At 47.3% G+C, this 21,628-nt stretch overlaps 1 protein-coding gene across 8 annotated transcripts in view; it reads right to left on the bottom strand.

The window, feature by feature from the left end:
• Positions 1-21,628, bottom strand: part of ZC3H7B (zinc finger CCCH-type containing 7B) — a 48,373-nt gene that overhangs the window by 4,669 nt on the left and 22,076 nt on the right. For 4 of the 8 annotated variants that reach the window (XM_068191392.1, XM_068191395.1, XM_068191394.1 and 1 more), the window contains exons 10-22: positions 20,836-21,184; positions 19,755-19,864; positions 18,746-18,908; positions 18,499-18,660; positions 17,447-17,652; positions 15,894-15,994; positions 15,034-15,215; positions 11,383-11,468; positions 5,867-6,000; positions 4,245-4,350; positions 3,075-3,183; positions 1,266-1,399; positions 309-472 (exon numbers count right to left, since the gene is read on the bottom strand). In XM_068191392.1, the coding sequence (XP_068047493.1) occupies positions 309-472; positions 1,266-1,399; positions 3,075-3,183; positions 4,245-4,350; positions 5,867-6,000; positions 11,383-11,468; positions 15,034-15,215; positions 15,894-15,994; positions 17,447-17,652; positions 18,499-18,660; positions 18,746-18,908; positions 19,755-19,864; positions 20,836-21,184 (2,006 nt within the window). The remainder of the gene's footprint in view (positions 1-308; positions 473-1,265; positions 1,400-3,074; positions 3,184-4,244; positions 4,351-5,866; positions 6,001-11,382; positions 11,469-15,033; positions 15,216-15,893; positions 15,995-17,446; positions 17,653-18,498; positions 18,661-18,745; positions 18,909-19,754; positions 19,865-20,835; positions 21,185-21,628) is intronic. The other 4 variants (XM_068191397.1, XM_068191400.1, XM_068191399.1 and 1 more) reach the window with 3 other exon arrangements.

The raw sequence follows: 21,628 nt of genomic DNA, 5'->3' as shown, positions 1-21,628 counted from the left end.
TAGCTAAAGAGGCTGTTCAGCAGCCTGAGAGCATCCTGGCTATGAAGAGCACAGGTGCAGACAGGAAGCTCTCCTTTTCTAAAGACACATGCTCAGGAATGTGTTTTTACCCCTCAGTATTATGGCTGAGCACCTCTGTGATCTAACAGCAGCCTAAGTGCCACCCAAACCTGTCATCTCATCCCACTCCTCCTCCATGAAGAAGTCTCCGAGAACTCTGTGAGAGGATGAAGAGGGATGACAGAGGCCCTGGGCCTGTTACCCTGTCCCTGCAGCAGCGGCACAGGAGGGAGGTGAGACAATGGTACCTCTCGCAGAGCCGGAATTCGCCCATGGGGAAGCGGTAGCTCCAGCAGCTGGAGTCACTGTCTGAGGTGAAGACCTTCTCCTTGTGCTTCTCCGACTGGATGTGCTGCTGCCATTGCTTCTTGCTGTTGCTGTTTTTCCCACAGAGCCAGCAGTGGTAGCCCATCTAACCGGTGCAGAAAGGGAAAAGGGCCAGTCAGTGCAATAACATTCACATCCACTGGCCTTCCCTATTGCTGGCACTGCCTCTCCCCCTCTCCTTCCAGAGCATCCTGGGAGCTCCACTGAATCTATGACTACCCACGCTTCTCTGCCATATTGTCTTTAGGGAACTGTGCTGACACAAAAGGGGAACAGAAGAGATGCTCTGTCAGAGTTTATCTATGGCTCAAACAGGCTTAGGGGACAGGGCAGCTTAGTTCATTGACATGGTCCCCCTGCCCCTGCTGATGGCCCCAGTGGGGTCTCACTGCAAGGTCCCCAGGTTCACAGGCAATGCAGGACCCTTCAGCAGCACAGACCATTACATCAGTAACACCCATGGCAAAAGGAAACACATCTGCCTCCAGTTTTCCCAGGCTTCTGTACCAGCTCTTCTCCAAGCTTCTCCCTCTTCTGACAGGCCTGCAATGGTTTTGCCAGCTTGCCCAGGAACCCTGGAGAGAGGCTGAGGCCATGCAAAAGGGAACCTAAGGTAGACTCCTAATGACTTGGGGATTAACAGAAAAGCATTTTAGAGCCTTGCTGACCCCAGGTCAATCTCTTCCCACTTCAGCTGTGCTGTCCTTTCTGTGCTGCTCCAAGCTGTCCATTTAACCTACGTTAATACAGGCTCTGTATTAACACTAGAGTAATGCAGTCCCTGCTAGCCACACCTGGAGCACAGGAGAGAGGCAGGCTGGCAGCATTGAGGAGGAAGAGGAGGAGAAGGAATGAAGGACAAAAGATCAGCTTATTACCATGATGTCCGCATAGTCAGTGGGCATCTGGATCTGTTTCTCCCCTTCTCGTGAGGTGAGTGGTGTTCCCTCTCCAGGCTTCCCAGGATTGTGTTTCTTTAGCCACATATCATAGGTCTGCTGCATATCTAGTACTGCACAAAGGCGACACATGAAGCCACTCAACAACCTCCCCACCTGGTGCACAAACTATGAGAAAAGGACAAATGCTGGGGCAGCCCTTCCCTTCCCTCGCCTGTGCAGCAGCACCAGACTGAAGGCCTGTGCCCCATGTCACTTCCTCAGATAAGACCCCGGGGGAGAGGAGCTAAATTCACACCACACCACCTGGCATGGGGAGTGTCTTTTATCAGTCAAAGGGCAACTGTGACAAGAGCCACACAAACTTTTCAGAAAGGTGGCAAAGTGCTGCAAGATCTCCTTGGAATTCACCGCACAAGATGATTCTCCAAGAGGCCTGATTCTACATGACCTCTTGGAAGACATCTCATCCAGCCAGGAAGCTAAGGCAGGTTTCAGATCTGTCTCTTCCCTCTAAGCCCAAGCTTCACCCTCAGCACTAGAGAGGGAGGAGAGCCCCTAAGCAAGCTGGCCTCAGGAAGCACTGCAGAGGGCAGGAAGACCTAATGATAGCTTGCTCTAAGTTCAAAACCTACCCAGAGAACTGCGGTCAATGTCTCTCATGGCTTTTGATTTAAAAGCCACTCAACATAACTAACTTCTGGGAAGGGAAATTTGAAGTGGAAGCTTTAAGTAGACATCTGCCTTTGCAAGATCAGATCCTGAGAGAGGCTATGGAAACATATATGTTTGCAGATATTGATATGATGCTCTAAGTGTGATGCATTAGTGATTTACTCCTTGCTAAAAGAGTAATTGAGGAACTTGAGGTAACTGGGGATAATGAATGTAAATTCCCCCAAATTGAGACAATGCTCTTGTTTGAAGATTCACCTTTGTGCTTGAGCAAACACACCCAGACTGGTCTGATGTGCTTTAAAGGGCCCAGCAATGAAATGCAACAAGTAATAGTTTGGCTCAGCAGAGAGAAGGACCCTCCACAGAACCTAAAAAACTCAGGGCAGGCCTGAAATCCTTCAGGCTTTCCAGCAGCTCCAACAGAGGTAGGTGAGCATCTGGACAGCTGGCCCTTTTTTCCCAGTCTCCTGTTGATCTGAATAAACAAGGATTTCTGCCACAGAGCTGGCTGTCCAGGATATGGGCAACCCCCCAACTACTGCCCAAAAGGTAAGCCTGGATAATTAAATACAGACAAGTTCCTCCATAAAGGCACCACCCAACGATTTTCTAATTCAGGATCTCAACTCCACCCCTTTGAATACAATGCCATGAGCAGGGAGGGCCACAGGCCAATACCAAGGAATATGAGCAGAAATAGGTAAGACAGCCAAAGCAGATAGAAGACAGACAAGAAAGATACAGGAGCAGCTACAGGCTAGGACTGGTGCTTTGGCAGAGCTCCATACAGAGCCAGGCCTGGGACATTACGGGCAACAGGAGGGACAGTACAGGCCGGATTCTAAAGTGATGCAGAAAGAGAGGGCAACAGTGAAGCAATGTAAGACATAAAACTATTGTGCACTAGTCCCACAGCAAGGGACTCAAGAGATACATGCACATTTAAGAAAAAAGCAGCTGTAGACAGACTTGACCCAAAATCCCACATAAACTCATGGCAGCAGCCTTGTCCAGCTTCATCTCTCTTGTCAAGAATATGTCTTAACAGATCCTCCAGATGCCCAAATATCCTCTTCCCCAAACTCTTTGGCCCCCATTTCCCCCACTCACTTTTATTTTCCTTCATGAAGGTCCACATGTCTCTCTCCTCAGGGCTGTGGGCAAAGGAGCAGTTGCCCACATACTGGCATTTCCTGCCATTCTGTGCATGGATACACAACTGTTGAAAGATAGAGAGAAAAATTCAGCATCTGCACAATCAGTCCTGGCTAGAGGGGAAAGTGGGTTTGATAACCAGCTAGGGCATTAAATTGCACAGGACATATTGCAAACATGACACAATATATCATTAACTCATTATTCTTTTCCTCAGTCTCCTGACGACATAAACACACAGGCAGTTCAGCAGCTGCTGCCATTTCCATAGGTAACTGGGTGCAGATACAGGGCAACAGCAGGGAGCATCCTGGATTGAATCAATAATGTTTTCTGCTGATGAAGCTGATAGTCCCCAAAGGTGACTCATTCTCCAGCCACCTCTGAGTGGGTGAAGAGTGGCCTTACAGATTGCTTAGACCACACTAGTGCACAAACAGCTACCAGGAGCATCATTGCCAGAGAAAATGAGAAACTTTCTAAACATCATATTTACGGATCATCTCTTACCCCCTGTTCTGGCACAAAAGGAGGATCTACCATAGGGTAGGAAGAAGGAGTTTTCTTCTTTCAGGGAAAAAAAAGAAAGGAGAGAGGGAGAGAAACTCTCTATTGTGACATTTGGAGCTGGGGTTAGAGTCTGGATATCTGTAATTTTCCTCACAGCACGTGGCTTTTTAGCTGAGTTCTTAGTTTTGCTTTCAAAACCCATTGTGAGCAAGTTTCACAATCTATAGTACACAGTCACAGCAAAGGCAGGGATAGGCTTCTCCTAAGCATCTCGCCTCTCACCTACATTGAGAAACCCTGACCTAAAGGGAGTCTTACATTTCATTCCCAAACTCTGTGCCAGCCAGAGATGCATTAACAGCTCTTGTTATGTATTAGCAGCAACACTGGAAACTTGTATTTGTGTGTAGAGTGGTTTAAATGGGTGCTGCTCCTTCTTCTGCTCCATCTTTTTGCTGGATGTATTTTGCTGCCGTCAGTCTGTCCTTACCTCCCATCTCAGCCATCATGTGCTTGTCTCCCTGACAAGTCTTCAAGGGAGCAGCCCTCAAAACACTGCACCGTGGTGGAAGGGAAAGGGATGGGGCACCTGGCCATGCTGAGCGTGGGGCTTACATCATATTGCTGTGGGAAGTTACGGATGGAAGGCAGTGGTCGGACTGACACCCACTTCTTCTTAGCTTTGGACATCACCAGCAGGACACGGCGTTCCTTCGTCCAGCTGAAGAAGAGAGAATCAATCAAGAGAGACATAAGAAAGAGCAGAACAAATGTTCTTTACCTCAGAGACCCTCAAATACTGAAAGATGAGCAAATCCTCCTCTCCAGCTTGTCCTTGCACTAACTGGCTGTTCCTAGACATGCACATCTGTGATAGAGAAGCCACAAGAACACGGTTTTAGGAGGACTTCTCCCTGTAAATATTACCTATTTACTGGGGTACCTCTTTTCATAGAGCCACAAAAATCTCCCCCAAATCTCACATGGCATCACCACGGATTATTAAACAGCTGCATTCCATCCTTTCACACAGCCAATTCTTGTGCAATCAGATCCATGAAGAACACTTGGGAATGTTTTCTGTTTGAAAGGTGCAATAGAAATGCAAGTCATTACAAGCACAACCTTATGAAAAGTGCCAGGAAGTATTTATTCTCCTGCAGCTCCAGCAAGGGATCACCAGGAGATACCCTGAGCAAAAACACCAGCTCTACTCAGCAGCTGCACAAAGAGGTGTTGTTTTTCCCATCCCAGGAAGCAATCCTCACCCGCTTACTTCCTCCAGAAACTGCTGCTTCTGTCTCTTCTTCAACAGAAGTCTTACATTTACAATAGGAAGCTGGACTGTGCCTTTGTGGCCTGTGTTATGGGAAAAGTGGTTCTATAAACCCTTCTATCAGATCCCTGCAGGCTGCCTGGGTGAGACAGGCCACAGTTTCCATGACCAAACAGTGACTTCCCAGCCAATATTTCTCTTCTAGGGGGCTTATAAGACAGATGGGGACAAATTTTTTAGTGGGCCCTGCAGTGTTGTGACAAGGGGTAGTGCCTTGAAACTAAAAGAGGGTAGATTCAGACAAGATGTAAGGAAGGAATGTTTTATGATGAGGGTGTTGAAACACTGGCACAACCCAGAGAGGTGGTGGATGCCTGATCCCTGGAAACATTCAAGGTCAGGCTGAGCAACCTGATCTAGTTGAAGATGTGGCTGCTCATTGCAGGATGGCTGGATTAGATGACCTTTAAAGGTCTCTCCCAATCCAAACTGTTCTAGGATTCAATGCTTCTGTCACACCAAACATTCTCATGGGGCCCAAGGAGTCAAGAGGTGCAAAGAGACATGACATGCATCACAGAGGAGCAACCAAAGCAATGAAAGAGCCAAGGGAAACTAATTTAAAAGTGATATCTTGAATTATTGCTAATTGTGACCTGACAGACATCTGCAAATAGCTGAGTATAAACAAGTGCAGAGGAGAGCTCTGTTAGTGCCTGTGGTAAGAAGAAATGATAGGAACTGGGAGAAAAGGGAATTGTGGGAGCTGGACCGCCTGTGCCAGAAGTAACAGTCTGCATGATGCTGGCAGCAAATACACACAGTAAAGAGAGAAGGAAGCTGGAAAGCAGCTGTCTGCAATGCCTCTTCCAAAGATGCCAAATGAAGCCCTGGAGAAGGTAGGATGAAAAATTCCTGCCCTTGAAGAAGGGCAGAGTAAAGAGAAGGTTGAATTGCTCACCAGTGGGGGGCTTTGGCACTACAGTACTTGAGGTCTTTATCTGGCTCCACCAGCTGCCCGTTCCTCCAGCACTGGCCACACACAAATTTCATCTGGAGGTCAAAGGTGCTTGACGTGGGATTCCGGGGAGAAGCCTAGGGAAAAGAATCACAGCCTCAGGCAAAGAGAGGCAAAATGCACCCCCCAAACCTGCCACAGAGATGCTGGCAGCTCCCCACACACCTGTGTACCAGTGACAAGCCAGATTAAATCAGCTCTCCTTTGCCAGCATTAGCTGTTGGCCCAATGAGATACCAGACAGGAGCAAAACCACCGCTTGCTTCAGCATGATTTCCTGGGTTTTGACATCTGGCCAAAAGCACAGACAGCCTGGCAGCTTCCAGCACTGACCAGGCCTGGCTGTGAAACCCCTGCAGTGTACCTCCATGTACAGACAAGCTCTGTGAGACTTGTCCCAGAGCTTAATCCCCACTTCCCTGCAGGGAGGGCAATCTATGTCCCACTCTGCCTGTGGAGAGTGCAGCTGAGAGAGCCCCCTTGGGAGGAAGCTGGACCATATCACAATGCAGGACACAAAACTCCTGCTTTTGGATGAAGAACCTCATGTCACACCTAACTTTTGACACAATGAAGTCAGAGCTGGGTCCACTTGTTGATATCCTTTCAAGTCTTCTCACAGTTCCTCTGCACTGCATTTCACAAGCAGTTAAATCAGAGTCTCTGCACAGAGGTACAATGCACATATTTCATATCTTCTCAGCCATTGCACTTATTGCCCCCACCCTACCTGAGAAGGCTAGTTTGGGATTATGAATAACAGATTGTGGAGATGGAAAAAAAAAAGGAGCCAATCTCATATCACTGCTGCCTCATGTTTTCTGAGCAAATCTCTGGAAAACTGTTTGCATTCCGCATCATCACTGGAAGAACATGAGGCTGGTATCTCCAGTTCATGTCCAAACCAAAAAACAAACCCGACTGGATGCCAGTGGCCCTGGGCACGGGAGTATGTGAGAGTACAAGAGAACACCCTGGTCACTGAGCTGGCCATGAAGCACAAAGGTCACGCACCAGCAAAACAATTCTCTGACTGTCAGCCACATCAACAGCCCGTCCCACCTGCCATGCCTTGACTTTAACCCTGAGCATCTCACAATAACCAGACATGCAAGCCATGTCCCTGAAGAGCAGGTTTCTGCCAGTAAATTATTAGCAGCAGCATGGACCCTGGCTGCATCCCTCAGTGAAGGGAAAACAGCAAACACAGGCAGCACAGAATCAAAGCATTTCCCAGGAGATGCCACATCAGCTATCAATTACCACTCTGCATCCTCCAGACATAGTCTTTTGGAGAACCAGAACTGACATATAAAGGGTCCTCTGTCACTGTGAAAAGCTGACTGGGGAAGTGACCTCACTTGTGCTACATACATGAAGCCATCAGTTCTCTGATGTCTCAGCAAAAGGACCCTCAGAGAGAACCAGCATCTCTTTTGAAAGAGATAATCTCTTTTGAAAGAGGGTAATCTCTGGTTTGAGAGAATGACCTTTCTGGTGACTCCCAGCACATGACTCGTTTATCACTTGCTGTCAGTTGTCACCTGTGCTGGTGACCACCAAGAACACATCAAAGTGAGATTTTCTGCCAGGCTGTGAAATGAGCACAGTTGAGATTTGGGCTACCATGAAAGACAATAAGGTGCCTCCCTCTCAGATATGTGGCCTTTGAACAGTAGCTTTAATCTCCACTTGGTCTTCAAACACAATTCCACTACCACTCACTACTGAGCCATCAAACCTATAGGCCTATGGTAACAAAATGGCACTGCTAGCATATTCCCTTGTATCAATCCCATGCTATCCTCCTGGTGACATATCTCTCAGCACAGCCAGGAAGCTTTGCTCAAACCTACTGACCCAGCAAAACTAAACACAGTATCTCCAGAAGAGACAAGAGATCAGAGAGAAAGAAAGTATCTCTCAGGTAGTTCTGGTAATCTGGGCTGCTTTCTCCACAAATTCTTCACCAAAAGAAGCCCCGTGCATTTCTTCATCTGAATCATGCAAACTGCTGGTCAATCCAGTGGGCAGGTATGCTCCCAGGGGATTAGGAGCCAAGCAAAAATTCAAAGCGGCTCCTCTTAATGCTGTATGACTGTTTTTGTAAAGGCAAGACACACACCTGGCAGGCTGCTGATAACCAACAGTGTGGAAATTATATCACATGAGGCTCTAGCAGACTAAGCCAGGCAAAAGTGCCGTGGGCTATGGCACCACCCCTTGCTATGAAGCCAGACAATACAGTGCTAGCTATGCACCATGGCAACCAAATAAATACAAGTCTCTGGCACGACCGCTCTCCACTTCAGGCTCTGCAGAAAACAACAGACCCTGCACGGCCATTCATGTCTCCCAGCTTCAGGAACTCCTCTCAGTGATACTGAAATGTTCTGTGGAGGAGTCATATACCGCAGGGGACTATATGAGGAGCCCAGGTTACTCAGCCACCTAACTGAGTGAGCAGTACTTAGGTGCAAGTACTCCTTAATGGAGACATTCTTTTCCTCTCCATGCTGAAATTGATAATTCTGGGGTGAGCTTTCGTAGGGGTTCTGGTGCTGGCTAGGGGAATAAAAACAAAACAGCTCTTGAAAACCAGAAAAAATGAGGGCTACAACCCCTCAGTTTGCTGGGATGTGATGAGAAGACACCCGGCTCCCTACAACAGCCCCTCCTGCTGTCTGGCTCTTCAATCTGTGGCCACTGGGTTTACTCCTACAGCAGCTGCTGTGAGGCCAAATTTGTGGGGCCAAGTGCAAGAGTCCCATCAGGTGCTTGGCAAGCAGTGTATCTTCATTTTTCATTTCTTGCTAAGCCTCCTGACCTTCATTGTCACAGCTACTGGGCCCCTGCATGCTGCCTGCCTCTTTTTTCCACAACTGGACAGCCGTGGGTGCTGAGTCCAGCTGGCAGCTGTGACAAAACTGCAGTAAAATCCCCCAGAGCAACTTTGCTTCCGCTGACCAGAGGGCACTGGAGTGAGAGTGGATCTCACGGGATGACGGGAAGGAGGGGTCTGTTTTTACAGCACTCCTGGGAAGTTGTCTTTGCCAGGCAGCCAACTTTGAAAGCTGGAAGGACGTTGAGAAAACTCTGAGTCACGTTAGCCTGCTTGGACAGGAGAAAACAATGGCAAAAGTAAACATCTCTCAACAGATAGCTAGTCCTGCCTACAGGGTCTTTGGCAGCAAGCCCAAATCTCATCCCAAAGCACAGCCCTCTGGCTGAGGACGTGCTGTTGCCAAAGCCATGGTGTGCTACTGCAAACACATGCATCTGACTGACTTGACTGTCTCCCTGCACAGTGCCAGTGCCTGTGCCAGGCTGCCCATCCTTAGAGATGGCTGGTGGTGCTGCTGGTAGGCACTTTTTCACTGTACCAACAAGGCTGCTGCTTTGCCTCTGCACCCTGTAAGGGTTGTGGGTGCAGTCCAGCTCTGTGACAGGCATTTATGGGCCACAGCCAGACTTTGCCACTGGTCATTAGCCCTAGCACTGCCCACAGGGCCCAGAAACTGTAGCTCTCTACCCATTCCCTGACGTAGCAGGCTCTGGCATTTCCTTTCCTGATCCTCTGCCCCTTGCAAGCCCCAGCAGCCAGAAATGGAACCCTCACTTTGCATCCAGATCCCACATGCTTCAGAGGACATGCTCTGACCATGCCTACTGTACAGCTTATTCTTCCAGCAGTAGCACCTCCACACACAGGTGAATTTGAAGCTGCAAGGCTTACAGGAAAACAGCTGTCCATTTATCTTTTGTTAATCCCCTCATTACACACAGAGAATGGCAAGACAGAGCTTTCTTGAAAATGCAGGTAAATTCACAGCAGGCAGGACAGAACCAGTCTCTGGACTGTGCTCTTGGGGCAAGGCACATATGGAGCAAGGATTGCTGATATAAATCCAACTGCTGTCACAAACTGCTGCAAATTCACATTTAGTTTCCTCCCATGTGGAGATGCAGGCCACTGCTTCTGTTCCCACACCAGAAAGAGATCACAGCTAGCTCTGGTTGCAGGGACTATTCAGATCATCCACTTCTCATATAATACAGGACACAGAAAGTTGTCCTGCTGAGCTTCCTGAGAGGTTAGAACATATTCCTAAAGCAAGTCAGACAGTTCTGGGAAATACAGACCTTGGTCATTCTGGACTGCTGCTTCCCATTCCTTTCCTCCAACTGTTTAAGACAACAACAGCTGCACAGGTTTATTGCCGAGCATCCCCTTGAAGATGAATCCATCTCATGCAGCATAACCAGTGCATACGTGGACACAGAGCCCACTGCAAGTATCAGTGCAGTCACCTGCATCTTTTCTGTTAGGCTAAGCTATGCCCATCAGACCTTCCCAGAGATGCTTCCCCAGCATCAGTGCCCTACAGCCTTCAGAACACTTCTGTTGGCACACAACCAAGACAAAAAACAGCAGCTAAACATCAAATGAGTGACTCTGATTCCTCTCCTATAAAAGACCTCCTCAACAGGGTGCTCACAGACTGCTCTGACACTGGTCTCTGCAGAGGAACTCCTGGGTGACAGACCCCATACAAAGGTGAAACACTGTGCTTGGACAGTAAGACACAGGCCAAGGGATGGCAAGCTCAGGTTTGCCAAGGTTAAAGAAAGCTGTTAAATGGGAACAAAAAGGATTTACACCACATTCCCCACCATTGTCCTGTTCTAATGGCAAAAACTGCTTTAGTTCAACAGCAGGACTGGGCTGGGAATTGTCCTCACTGGGTGGGCTCTGCTCCTACAGTACAGAAATCCCCTCTGGGATAAAAAAAAAAGGATAAGACAGCACTGCCCATAACCAACAAGACAGAGGAAAGTAAACAAAGAAAAGCCCTTTGCTTCTAACCCCTCTCACACTACCCTGGTACGCTCTTGCCAGTGCTCGAGGGTGCAAGCCCTCCACACTGAGAGACTGGTGGCAAAAAAAGGGCAAAGCTCCCAGTCTCCTCCTGGTAAAGCACCACTAAGGTCTCTGTCAGCCTCAACAGCACCTGGGCTGCCAGTTCCACCCACTCCTATGTTCAGATCTGTTGTATAGGTCATGAGTCATTCCTTAGAAGTCCTTCAAACTGCTCTACCACCCCTTGGCCACTAAAGGGCAGCAGGACACATTTGGTCCCCACTCTGTGACCACTGCCCCAAAATCTCCCAGTTTCACCAGCAAGGTCTCACACAAAACAACATTCTCATGTGTGTTGCCCTCGGTGACCTGGAGGCTTCACCCTAGCAGGGAACAGAGCAGATCATAACACTGCAAAACAAGGTACAAAGCTTAACAACAGCACTGCAACCAGGAAAGCTCTCAGCTCTCCTCCACCTCAGTGGCCAGCCTGGTCTGCCTGGGACCTGTCAGGCACAATAGTGGGAGGAAAAGACAGAAAGGGCCGGAACCATTGGGAGCAAAATCTGTCTCCAAGCCCTAGATGAACCTTACTTACCACGCTGTTGGCTGGTTTGCTGGCATGTGCCTCCACCTGCTGCCAGTACTTCTTGGACTCCTGCACAATATCTTCATGGGTCATTCCTGGGAACAAAAAGGAGACAGAACCGAGTTACACTCCTTTGGCCAAAAGAAGAGAAGGAGGGGTTGCAGGACTTTTTAGTTTAGGCTTAGTAACCCATGAGTAGCTGACAGCTCTCAACAGTCCCCCTGGTAATGTCTGGACAGAGTTGTGACAGAACCCACCACAGAATATGTCTAATCCCTTGCTAAGGAAGATCTCCTCTACACAAGCCAAACAAAAGGAGAAGAGTTCGGTCTCCTGGGCTTGTTCAGACTTGGCTTTCTGCTCAGGCAGTCTGCAAAGGACCCAGACACTGCTTCCAAGCCAATATTTCTTCACAAGGGTCAAGAGCTTGATGAAGGCTGTCCCTGACCCCCACATCAGCAGATTCTACCAAGGTCTTAAAGGCAATGCTTTGTTACTATTCATCTACTGTATATGGAGTTTTTGCTTCTAGCTTGGAAGACCACAGATACCCACTAAGACATCTAGCATCTCCAAGACTCCAGAAGTCTCACCTATTACCTGCTGGGATTAATTTGCCTGTTATACCATCAAGCTGAGAGAGCTCCCCATAGGCAAAGAGGAAAGTTGAAATTCAACACAAATAGACACCAAGGACAACCAAGGCAGCAAGGAAAGACCAGCAGTGCAAAATGAACCAAGGACCAGCTGCTAGTAAATAACCAGCAAGGAAAGATCTGCAAGGTCTCAGATAGCAGAAATACAACATCAGACAACAAGAAAAAGGATTGGTCAGACCTTATCTAAGGAATTAGCTCCTGACCAGCTCAAGTGGTGAGGGAACAGCCTCTGTTATCACCAGTCAGCTAGATGGGCATTCAAGTTATTAAGTGCTCTAAAGACCCAAGACAGCTGCCAAAACAAACTGAAGCAAATATCTTGCACAGGCAGCTGATTGCAAGGAGGGTGCTGAGGATGGCCTTGATGCAGCATCCCCAGGACACAGACATTGCAAATTTGATTGCTTTGCTGATGCCTACAGCTTTTATTACTGAAGTGAGGTGTTCCCCAGGAGTATTACATAAATGCAATCATTGATCTGGGAGACAGCGCATTCCAGAACTTAAGGGCCACCAAACAAAGTTTTCATCTCAGCTTAGGCTGTGTGTAGCTTGGGTAAGCCACAGCATTCCTGACCTCAGTTTTCCTGTCTGTGATTTTGGCTGTTCAGGTCCCCATGCGGCACCTCTACTGCCATTTGCACAGGGTTTGAACAGGATGAAAAGCACTCAGAAAACTTCACCATTCTTCAAGCACATTTGCTCAGGTCTTTAAAATGGCAGCTACTGCATAACTGGTATTGCTCACAGATCAGAGCTGTTAGTGAATATTCTACCTCTTAACCCTTAATCCCAGAAGAAATGGTGTAGTTAGAAAAATTACAACTCCTTCTTCCATGTCCAAGTATTCCAGGGTCAGACACAATGATAATTTGTATTTTGGGGACAAAAACTCTAAATCTGGGAATACCACAATAAAAGATTACCATGCTGCACTGGACCTGGCAGGAAAAGGACTGAAGCAGCTCCCACCTTCTCCATTCTGCACACCTGTGATCCTTGGGGTGCAGAACCAAAGGGAGAAGCATATGCAGGCCTTGTCAGAAGACTGAATTTCAAATGTAGCTCTTGTGACTGCCTTCTTCCAGTTCTAGAATTCTGAACTATGTCAACAATACAGTCTAGAAATGTGGTAGCTGGGAATGAAAAACCCTCAAAAATGCGAAAGGATGGTTTCCAATCTACCAGCTTTTCAAAGCATGAACTGTCACAAAGAAATGAGCCGGGAACCAAAAGGCCCAAGTGTTGATTACTTATAATATTTCGGCATCTTTTGCAAAATCATTAGTGAAGACAAAGAGTCTGTTATTACCACTGGTGGAAGAAGATAGCAAGAGATGCCTGTGAAAAGCCACAGTGAACAAGAAAACAGTCCTGCCCGTCCAATTTTCAGATCTTGGGAACCTTTACTCCACTAATACAATCCTTTATCCCCACGAACAAAGCCAGAAGCTCTGTAAATGCTCAAATGGCTGTGAAGTGCTTCAAATGTAAGCTGCCCTCTTCCTATTCTTGCTGAGCAAATAGTGCCCAAATGAAACTTCCTGCTCCAAAGCTAAAGCATTCCAGAGAATGGCAACAACTACCTTTAATCTCAGCTTTCATAATGAATGCTACACTTGAGAAAGGCGAACTAACAAGGAAAGCAGGCTCATGTATACAGCCCTGCAGAAAAAAACCTCACAAGATAATGTCTCTCCTATTATTGGAAAAGGTGGATCATTAAGCACAAGGCTTAATGATCAACTCTGCAGCTTAACTCATGGCTTGTTTCATCTCCTCAACTTTCCCTTTGAAATAATGTCTTCAAATAAAGAAGGAAAGAAAAAAAATCAGTTTATTTCTTCTGCAGGATGAAGAGGAAGGAACACAGAGGGAAGGAAGAAGGGAGCAAAGAAACTTTTCAAATAACAAAACCTGACCAAATCTACTAAAATAAACCAACCATGGGATGGGGATAAAAGCAAGGTACTTGAATATTAGAGTGCCCAGAATACAATAAGCAGTATCACAACCATGTAGGGCAGCAATGGCCTTCTATGACTCACAGGCTGTGTGCTATCTTACAAACTCCAGAGCTGTAATTATTTGATTTCCTGAGGCCACAAGTAAATGAGGGCAAACAGAAAGATTAAAGATGGCATTTGCCACAGTGTGCTACTTGTTCATCACTGTCCCTCATGAGCTGAAGCCAAGGCCAAAGACTGCACTGAACATCAATTATGACATCAAAAAATGGTGAGAAACATCCATAATGTGTTTCCTCTCTGAAGTACTCCCATTACCAGTCTGGGTGTTGCACTAAATGAGACCCTGTGGTGAAAAAACATGTAAGGTAGCAATGTGGGTGGACTAATATCTACAGAGCCAACAGGACATCAGCCAGACAAAACCTCCAATGTATCAGACAGAGACAAAAGAGACAGGACTGAAAGTGCCATATGTGGCACTGTCACTATACCATTTCCCTGAGTATAATCTCTGTAAAACCTCTCCTGAAGTACGTCATCAAATGGTTTTTGGGAAACACCAAGGATCTTGCAATTTCCTGCTGTTGATGAATTTGTTTTGACAAACTGCAGATCCATAGCCTTCTTTATATAACCAACTGCTTTGTCACCTGTGCTGCCATTCTCACTGCAAAACATGTTCACTCAGGGGTCCAATGGCTATTTGCAGAAGATTTAAGCACCAAACACCTCTTGGGATTCAGCACTATCTACCTAATTATCATTTTAATTTATTCAGCTGGTCCCAAGGGAAAGGCTTTCTAGTCTGCAAATTATAAACACCCTGTTCCTGTAAATGGACAAGGGCCAAATCACCTCACAGAACACCTTGATCCTCTCTTCTGTGTCTCTGAGGAGGCAGAGTAAGTAATATGCAGGAGCGAGTGACACCTTCTAAGTAGTCCCAAATCACCTTCTCCCCCTCTGAACTGGCCCTGAATACACAATGGAAGAACCTCAAGTGTACACAACACCAGCAAAGTCACACTCACCTGAATATTGCTGCAGCAGCCAGACCTTGAGCTCAATGAAACTGTGAGCAAAGTGGCAGCTGTCCTCACGCAGGCAGCCGTAACGCACCTCATGTCGGCACACATCAAACTGGAAGTGCTCCTGGAACTGACGGATCTTGGAATATTTCAGGGAGGTGGAACGCACAATGTGGACCAGACACCTGCAGAAAAATGCAAAGCACCAGAGGATCAAACCCTCCCCACCTCCTCCTTACATATGACATCCAGACATTTGACTGGGCAGGCAAAGGACACAAGAAAATTGACACCAGGAGAGACAGACTCCCTCTGGGAAAAGCAAACCCCTGCACTCCCACCCTAGCAAGCTTGGGTAGTTATTTTCACTCTGAGCACATGGGTGATGCTCTAAGTTCAGAGATCAGACAAGTTTCAAAATACGCAGCAAAGATACCAACTCCTCTGGTTCAGCATCTCCCCACATCTCAGGTTGCCAGGAACCAGAAGGAATTGTATGACTGTGTACTTGACATGTTTGTTATACTTGTTTTCCTAAACATTCATTACCAGACAGTCAGAGGCAGGATCCTGAGCAAGAGGATCTTTGTTTTGACCTTTTTGTAAAGGCCAAACTGAAAGGCAAATTAAGTCAATGGAAAACTTGACAGAGGGACGCCAAAGGGCTTTGCTAATGCCTGAAATCCTTCAGCACCAGAAGCAAACATGCAGTGTGAATCCCATAGTGCTACTTATCATGATTTGAGCTGTCCTATGATTGGAACCCGTAGGGAGGAAAAGAAGAAAGAGACCAGAGCCCTGGAGTTAAACTGGCTGGACTTGTGAGACATGGTTCCCATCAGGAGAAAAAAGTGTTCACTCACTTGTTATCATGGAAAATGTGTTTTGCAGAAAGGTTGGAGCAGACAGATGGTGTGTCCTTGGTCCCTTTACTGATAATCCGGGGCTTGCTGTCAAAGCAAATCTGGGAAGAGAAGAAGTAGCATACTGGGAAAATCTTAGACAGCAGTGAACCAGAGCAACTTCACTTAGAGGAGAAAGAAGAATCAGAGCCAGCCTATTCTAATGTTCAAAGTTAGAAAGAAGTGTGGTGAAAACTTTGTGGTAGGGCTTTAAAATAAAGCAAGTCAATCTCTGGAAAAGCTTCCAGACAACATTTTTTGGCATATTCTCCACAGTATTTTCCATTGTGGTTGGAAAAATTTTGGTCAGAGCTGCATATTCTTTCCCTGTTAGCCAACAGAACAAGAACAAGGGAGAAAAAAGAACAGCCACTTCACAGCAAAGAACACGTCCCTTTACATGTACTGCCAACATGGGAAACTCTGTGCTGCAGAGCATTAAGATGATATGAGGCAATTCTCAACTGACCAGCTCAGTAGCTCTGCACAGACATCAAGTGGGAATTTGTTGCATTATGGAATTCTGATTTCTAAAGTAACTGGGGCTAAATTACAATTCAAAGCAATATGTCAAGATGGGAGAAGAGACAGGTCATCCCATGAGGCTGTGAGCACCTGGTTCAGCTGCAGGGCTAAGGAGGGAAACTACTCCTTTCTCCTGCACACTCCTGCATACAATGCCCACTGTCCTTCTGGGAGCAGGGCACTGGCTGGGACACACAGAATTACAGGCGGCCTACTCCTGCACCTCTAAGATTTCCTTCTTGAAGAATGTCCAACATTCCTGGACTCGTTTTCCCTTCAAGACTGCCTCCCAAGGTACTCTGTCAACCAGGCTCCTAAAGAGGCTAAAGTCTGCCCTTCAGAAGGCAGTGCTGCTGACCCCTCTCCTTATTTCTCCAAGAACTGAAAACTGTACCATTGCATGACTGCTGTGCCCCAGACAGCTTCCAACCATAATATCACCCACCAGTCCTTCTCTGTTCACAAAACACCAGACCCAGTGGATGCCTTCCCTAGTTGTCACCCTCACCAGCTGTGTCAGGAGTTCTCTTCCACACACTCCAGGAACCTCCTGGACTGTTTCTTCTCTGCTGTGCTGTACTTACAGCACACACCTGCTGAAGCTCCCCACAAGAAAAAGGGCCAACAATTACGAGACTTATCCCATCTGCGTATAGAATATTTTGTCTGCCTCTTCACCCTGGTTGGGTGATCTGTAACAGACTCCCACCTTATTGGCTTTCCCCCAGTTCCTACCCATAACCACTCAACCCTTCCTTCATCATCATTAAACTCCAGACAGTGAAAACACTCCCGAACACACAGGGCTCCCTCCCTGCCTCTCCTTCCTCACCTGTCCCTCCTGAAGCGTTTACAGACATCCATTGTGAACACTCGAGTTGTGCAAGTCATCCCACTGTATTTTCGTGGTGGCAACTATCAACATATAAGTGGTCCAGATACATACTGAAGAGATGATTGATGCCTGCCCCCTCCCACCAGTTCTGTACCTCACAGAGGAAGGTGAAGATGCCCTGATGTTCCTTGAGGAGCTTGGCAATTGTGAGGCTGCTCTGCTTGATCCCACCTAGCGGGTCAAAGAGGAGGTCACGATTGAGGGTCCCCTTCCTCTCCTCTGTCCACACGTCGATCTCTTCCTGGTGGTACGCGAAGGTGCAGTTATCCCCGTACTTACAGTCCTGCTTGTTAAGCATATCTACAAAGCAACAAACAGCACACACCACCACACAGGCAGGGCGGCCCAGTCAGAAACTAAACTCTTTCTTGTCTTCTCCCAGTGCCCACACCTCACATAGAACTGAAAGCAAGAAAACAGAGAGCTAAAAGAAAAAGATATCTCCTCCCAAGTTCACATATATCAAGACATTGAAGAGTTAATGTAAACTACTGAAGGGTGACAATCTCCAGTAATGCTGCTATAGGGGAAACCATCTTAAAACAAGAGGCCAGCTTTAATTCAGAGTGCCTGGCCAGGGACAGATCATAACTTAACTAACCCCTTTTAAAGCCAATACAAATTAAGTTCTCCCATAGGCCCAGAAGTAAAGAGCCATTTTAGCTTAGCTCTTGCAATCTCCCCACTTCATTAGGTACTTTGTAATGACACTGCCTCGGGATACCAGTCTGGTCACACTACCTGCATGTACTGTGGGATGGGCTGGAGCAAAGGAGCAGGCAGAGAATGCTTTTCCCTAGGCAGAGCCACAGCCCTGCCATGGGCCAGTCGGGTTGAGTGGGACTAAGGTGAGCATATGTACAGGAGGGAGGCTCTCAGTAAAGCCCGTGTCAACAGAGAAGCTCTGAGCACTCGACTGTGTGCAGCAGCTCACTGAGCCTTTGGAACTCTTCTACTCCACCACTTAAGAAGCTGCCTAATCTCCACAACATGGCAGCTCATTGCCCTTCACTGTACTGAGCCATCCAGTCCACAGGCTACTGATGAAACAGGACACCCTAGAGCCAGCAGGCAATATCAAACAGAATTCCCCTCCCAGTCTCCCCTGGCACAGCCCCTTCCCAGCAACCAACTGCCACAGATCACCTTTGCACAGATAGTAGGATCCTACAAAATTGGTTTTGGTTGGGCGAGGACGGATCCTCTTCCAGGTCTTGTCTTCCGAGTTCTTCAGCCTGCCCAGCAGTATGTCCCGCTTGCACTTGTGCTCTAACCCTTCCCGATAGGTGTAATCACCAGCCTTGGGCCCTGCCAGAGAGAATAACCCCATCAGCCTGGGGAAAGCCAATTCCTAGTCTGTGCCAGTGCTCTGGTGGCAGAGCAAATGCATCACCTGTTTTGGGGTAGCAGATATGACAGGCTTGTTTGAAAACGTGAGTAGACGCCAGGGGGTTCTTCACCAGCAGAGCTGTGTTGGGCATTACTGGTTCTGCCTGGGACAGCAGGTGCTCGGTGGCCTTGGGCACAGCTGGGTGATTCACTCCACCAAGGCTGACCTGAGTGAAAACACACACATCTCTCTCTTCAGCTCTGCAACCATATGGGCAAGAGACCTCTTCAACCCCCTGCCCCACTCCAGTCTCTCAAAACCTTTCTCATTTCCTCTCTCATCAAAATGTTCTCATCTGAAATTACATTTCCAGAAGAGAGGACTGCAACTTTTTCAAAGAGAATGAACACTGTGGTGTGTTCACTTCAAAGACAGGCCTATTTCCTACCGGTAAGAAACTCAGTTTTCTATCACGAGCCACAAAACAAAATGCCCTCCTCACTCCTTCCATCACAATCTACTCTGCAATGGAAGACTTTTAAATCAACCTTATCCCAAGCTAAGAAAAAACCCAAACTGCTTATCAGTCAATCTTCAGGGATATTCACATTGATGTTAACAGGGCCAGCAGGTGACAAGAACTCAAGAATAACTTTTGTTCCAAGCTTACTAATCCTCCCCTTTTTCTCCAAGACTGGAGACATACGACAGAGGCAGAACATCTGGAGAAGCCTCGTGACAGGGGCAGAGAGCAACAAAGAACTTCAGTAGCCTGAAGTCAAAGTTGCCTTACTCTGCCCCATCCTTGAGCATTATGTGGCTGCCAGGTACAGTAGGACCCCGTCTTCCATGATCCCCTGCTGACATTACAGCCTCGGTCACGCCATGTTTACCTTGGCAATATGGAGTTATGGATAAAAACAAAGATGGAACAAATGTCTTCCTACTGACCCAGTGGGAATCTTTACCTGCATTGCCACAACATGGGAGGCAACACTCACCAGGGCAGGGTAAGAGGAGAGGCCCAAATTACCTACATCACCCAAGTGACCACTATCACCACCACCACTACCTTGGCTTCAGAGCATCTTGGGACATCAGCACAGGCCAGTAGCTCACTCACCACTGGGGCTGGTTTTTGGCTGCCAGATGAGTGTCGCAGTTCCTGAGAGCTAGCTTCTTCTGGGCAAAAGAAGGGGAAAAGAGCCCCACAAAATAAAAACAATCATTTCACTCTCAGAGGCAGATCTACTCACAAAAGGACAAACAGCTTATTAAATTAATTTGCTTTATTTATTTCATAATGTTTTAATACTTTCTTCCCAAAGCATCTGTCTAGACTCAGAAAAACTCCAGGAAACGCTTTCTGGTCCCAGAAATCCTACTGAACCCAACTCTATGCTGCTGAGAACTGGCATTACTAAGGTGGCAACCCAAAGCTGAGATGATTGTCAGTGTTCAAGTGCTGACTGGCCAATCTCTGCTGTTCTCAAAATACTGCCAATATACTGCAATACTGGGAACAAATTAACCAAGAAGAAGCCCACTTCCCTCCTGAACAGGAGGTGACTCAGTCTTTGCCCACCATCCTCCACACCTTTTCACCTTATGATGTGAGATTTCAGAGCCTCATTCAAGAGGACACTCATGGCCCTGAATCAAGAGATGGGAAAGATCTGCCTTGGCCTCTACCATTCTGCCCAGCACAATAAGGTCCTGTATCATCTAAAACAGTCACCATCATTCTGCTCACTTTGTGCAAAATGTCGAAGAGTCATTGAGGAGGAAGGTGGAGGAATCATGCTATAGTCCAGCAAATTGTGCCAAGGGAGGTGTTCTGGACACCAAGCCAAGTTTAAATCTCATCATTCATCATTACACACCTTTGTGCTCCTTTCTCCTCTTTAGATTTCACTCCATGCAGGTACTGGTTATCTGGGATTACATACCTACAGCTTTTTCTCATTACTTTTGAGCTAAACCTTATCCGTTACTCTGTCCAAGACAATTCACTGCTCTTTTCTACATTTATATTCCTGTTCTGCCACACCAGCAGAGAAAGCTACAAGACATATGTCCTCAGCAGTGAAGGAAATAATTTTGGCATGCATTCACGACTAAGGCAACACAAAACCACATCACCCTGCACCTACCAATGGCAAAGGAATCCAAGGTATCCAGCGACCCCCTGCTTGTCCCAAAGGAGTCCAGGGCGTCAAGCCGTGTATCTGTGTATGGAAGCAGATCCAGGGAATCCAGCGAATCTAAAGTGGAGCTGCCACTTCCTCCTGGTGGGGCCTCAAAGGCATCCAGGACTGAGGAGGAGGAGAGCTGCTTGGTGGGATCCATCACCAGGCCAAAGGAGGCAGGTGGCAGAGGGGTAGAGACAGGGATACTGGCTGTCACAACTGGAGGCAGCAGCGGAGTTCCCCCCGGAAACACAGGAATCAACTGGGGCATCTCTGTTGGCAGGTTGGTAGGAATGGTGCCCTGGACAAGAGACTTCAGGGGAGCAGGAAGGAGGATAAATAGCGAATTAGTATTGAGGAACAAAGACCGAAAAGAGATGTCCTGGTTTTGGCCAGCACAGAGTTAATTTTCTTCTCAGTAGCAGATACAGTGCTGTGTTTTGGATTTAGCATGAGAATAATGCTGAGAACACACTGATGTTTTGGTTATTGCTAAGTCATGCTTACTCTAAGTCAAGGATTTTCCATTTCCCATGCTCTGCTAGTGAGCAGGTGAACAAGAAGATGGGGGAGAGCATGGCCAGGACAGGTGATCGCAACAAGCCAAGGGGATATTCCATACCACAGAACATCATGCCCAGGATATAAATGGAGGGAAGTTGGTCAGGGTTACTGATTGCTGCTTAAGGAAGGCTGGGCATTGGTCAGCAAGTGGTGAGCAACTGTACTGTGCATCACTTGTTTCTCTTGGGTTTTA

This window comes from Anomalospiza imberbis, chromosome 5 (genome assembly GCF_031753505.1).
Source record: "Anomalospiza imberbis isolate Cuckoo-Finch-1a 21T00152 chromosome 5, ASM3175350v1, whole genome shotgun sequence".
Lineage (NCBI taxonomy): Eukaryota > Metazoa > Chordata > Aves > Passeriformes > Viduidae > Anomalospiza > Anomalospiza imberbis.
The sequence above is the reverse complement of the archived record's forward strand: the minus strand, read 5'-3'. Positions and strand labels throughout refer to the sequence as shown.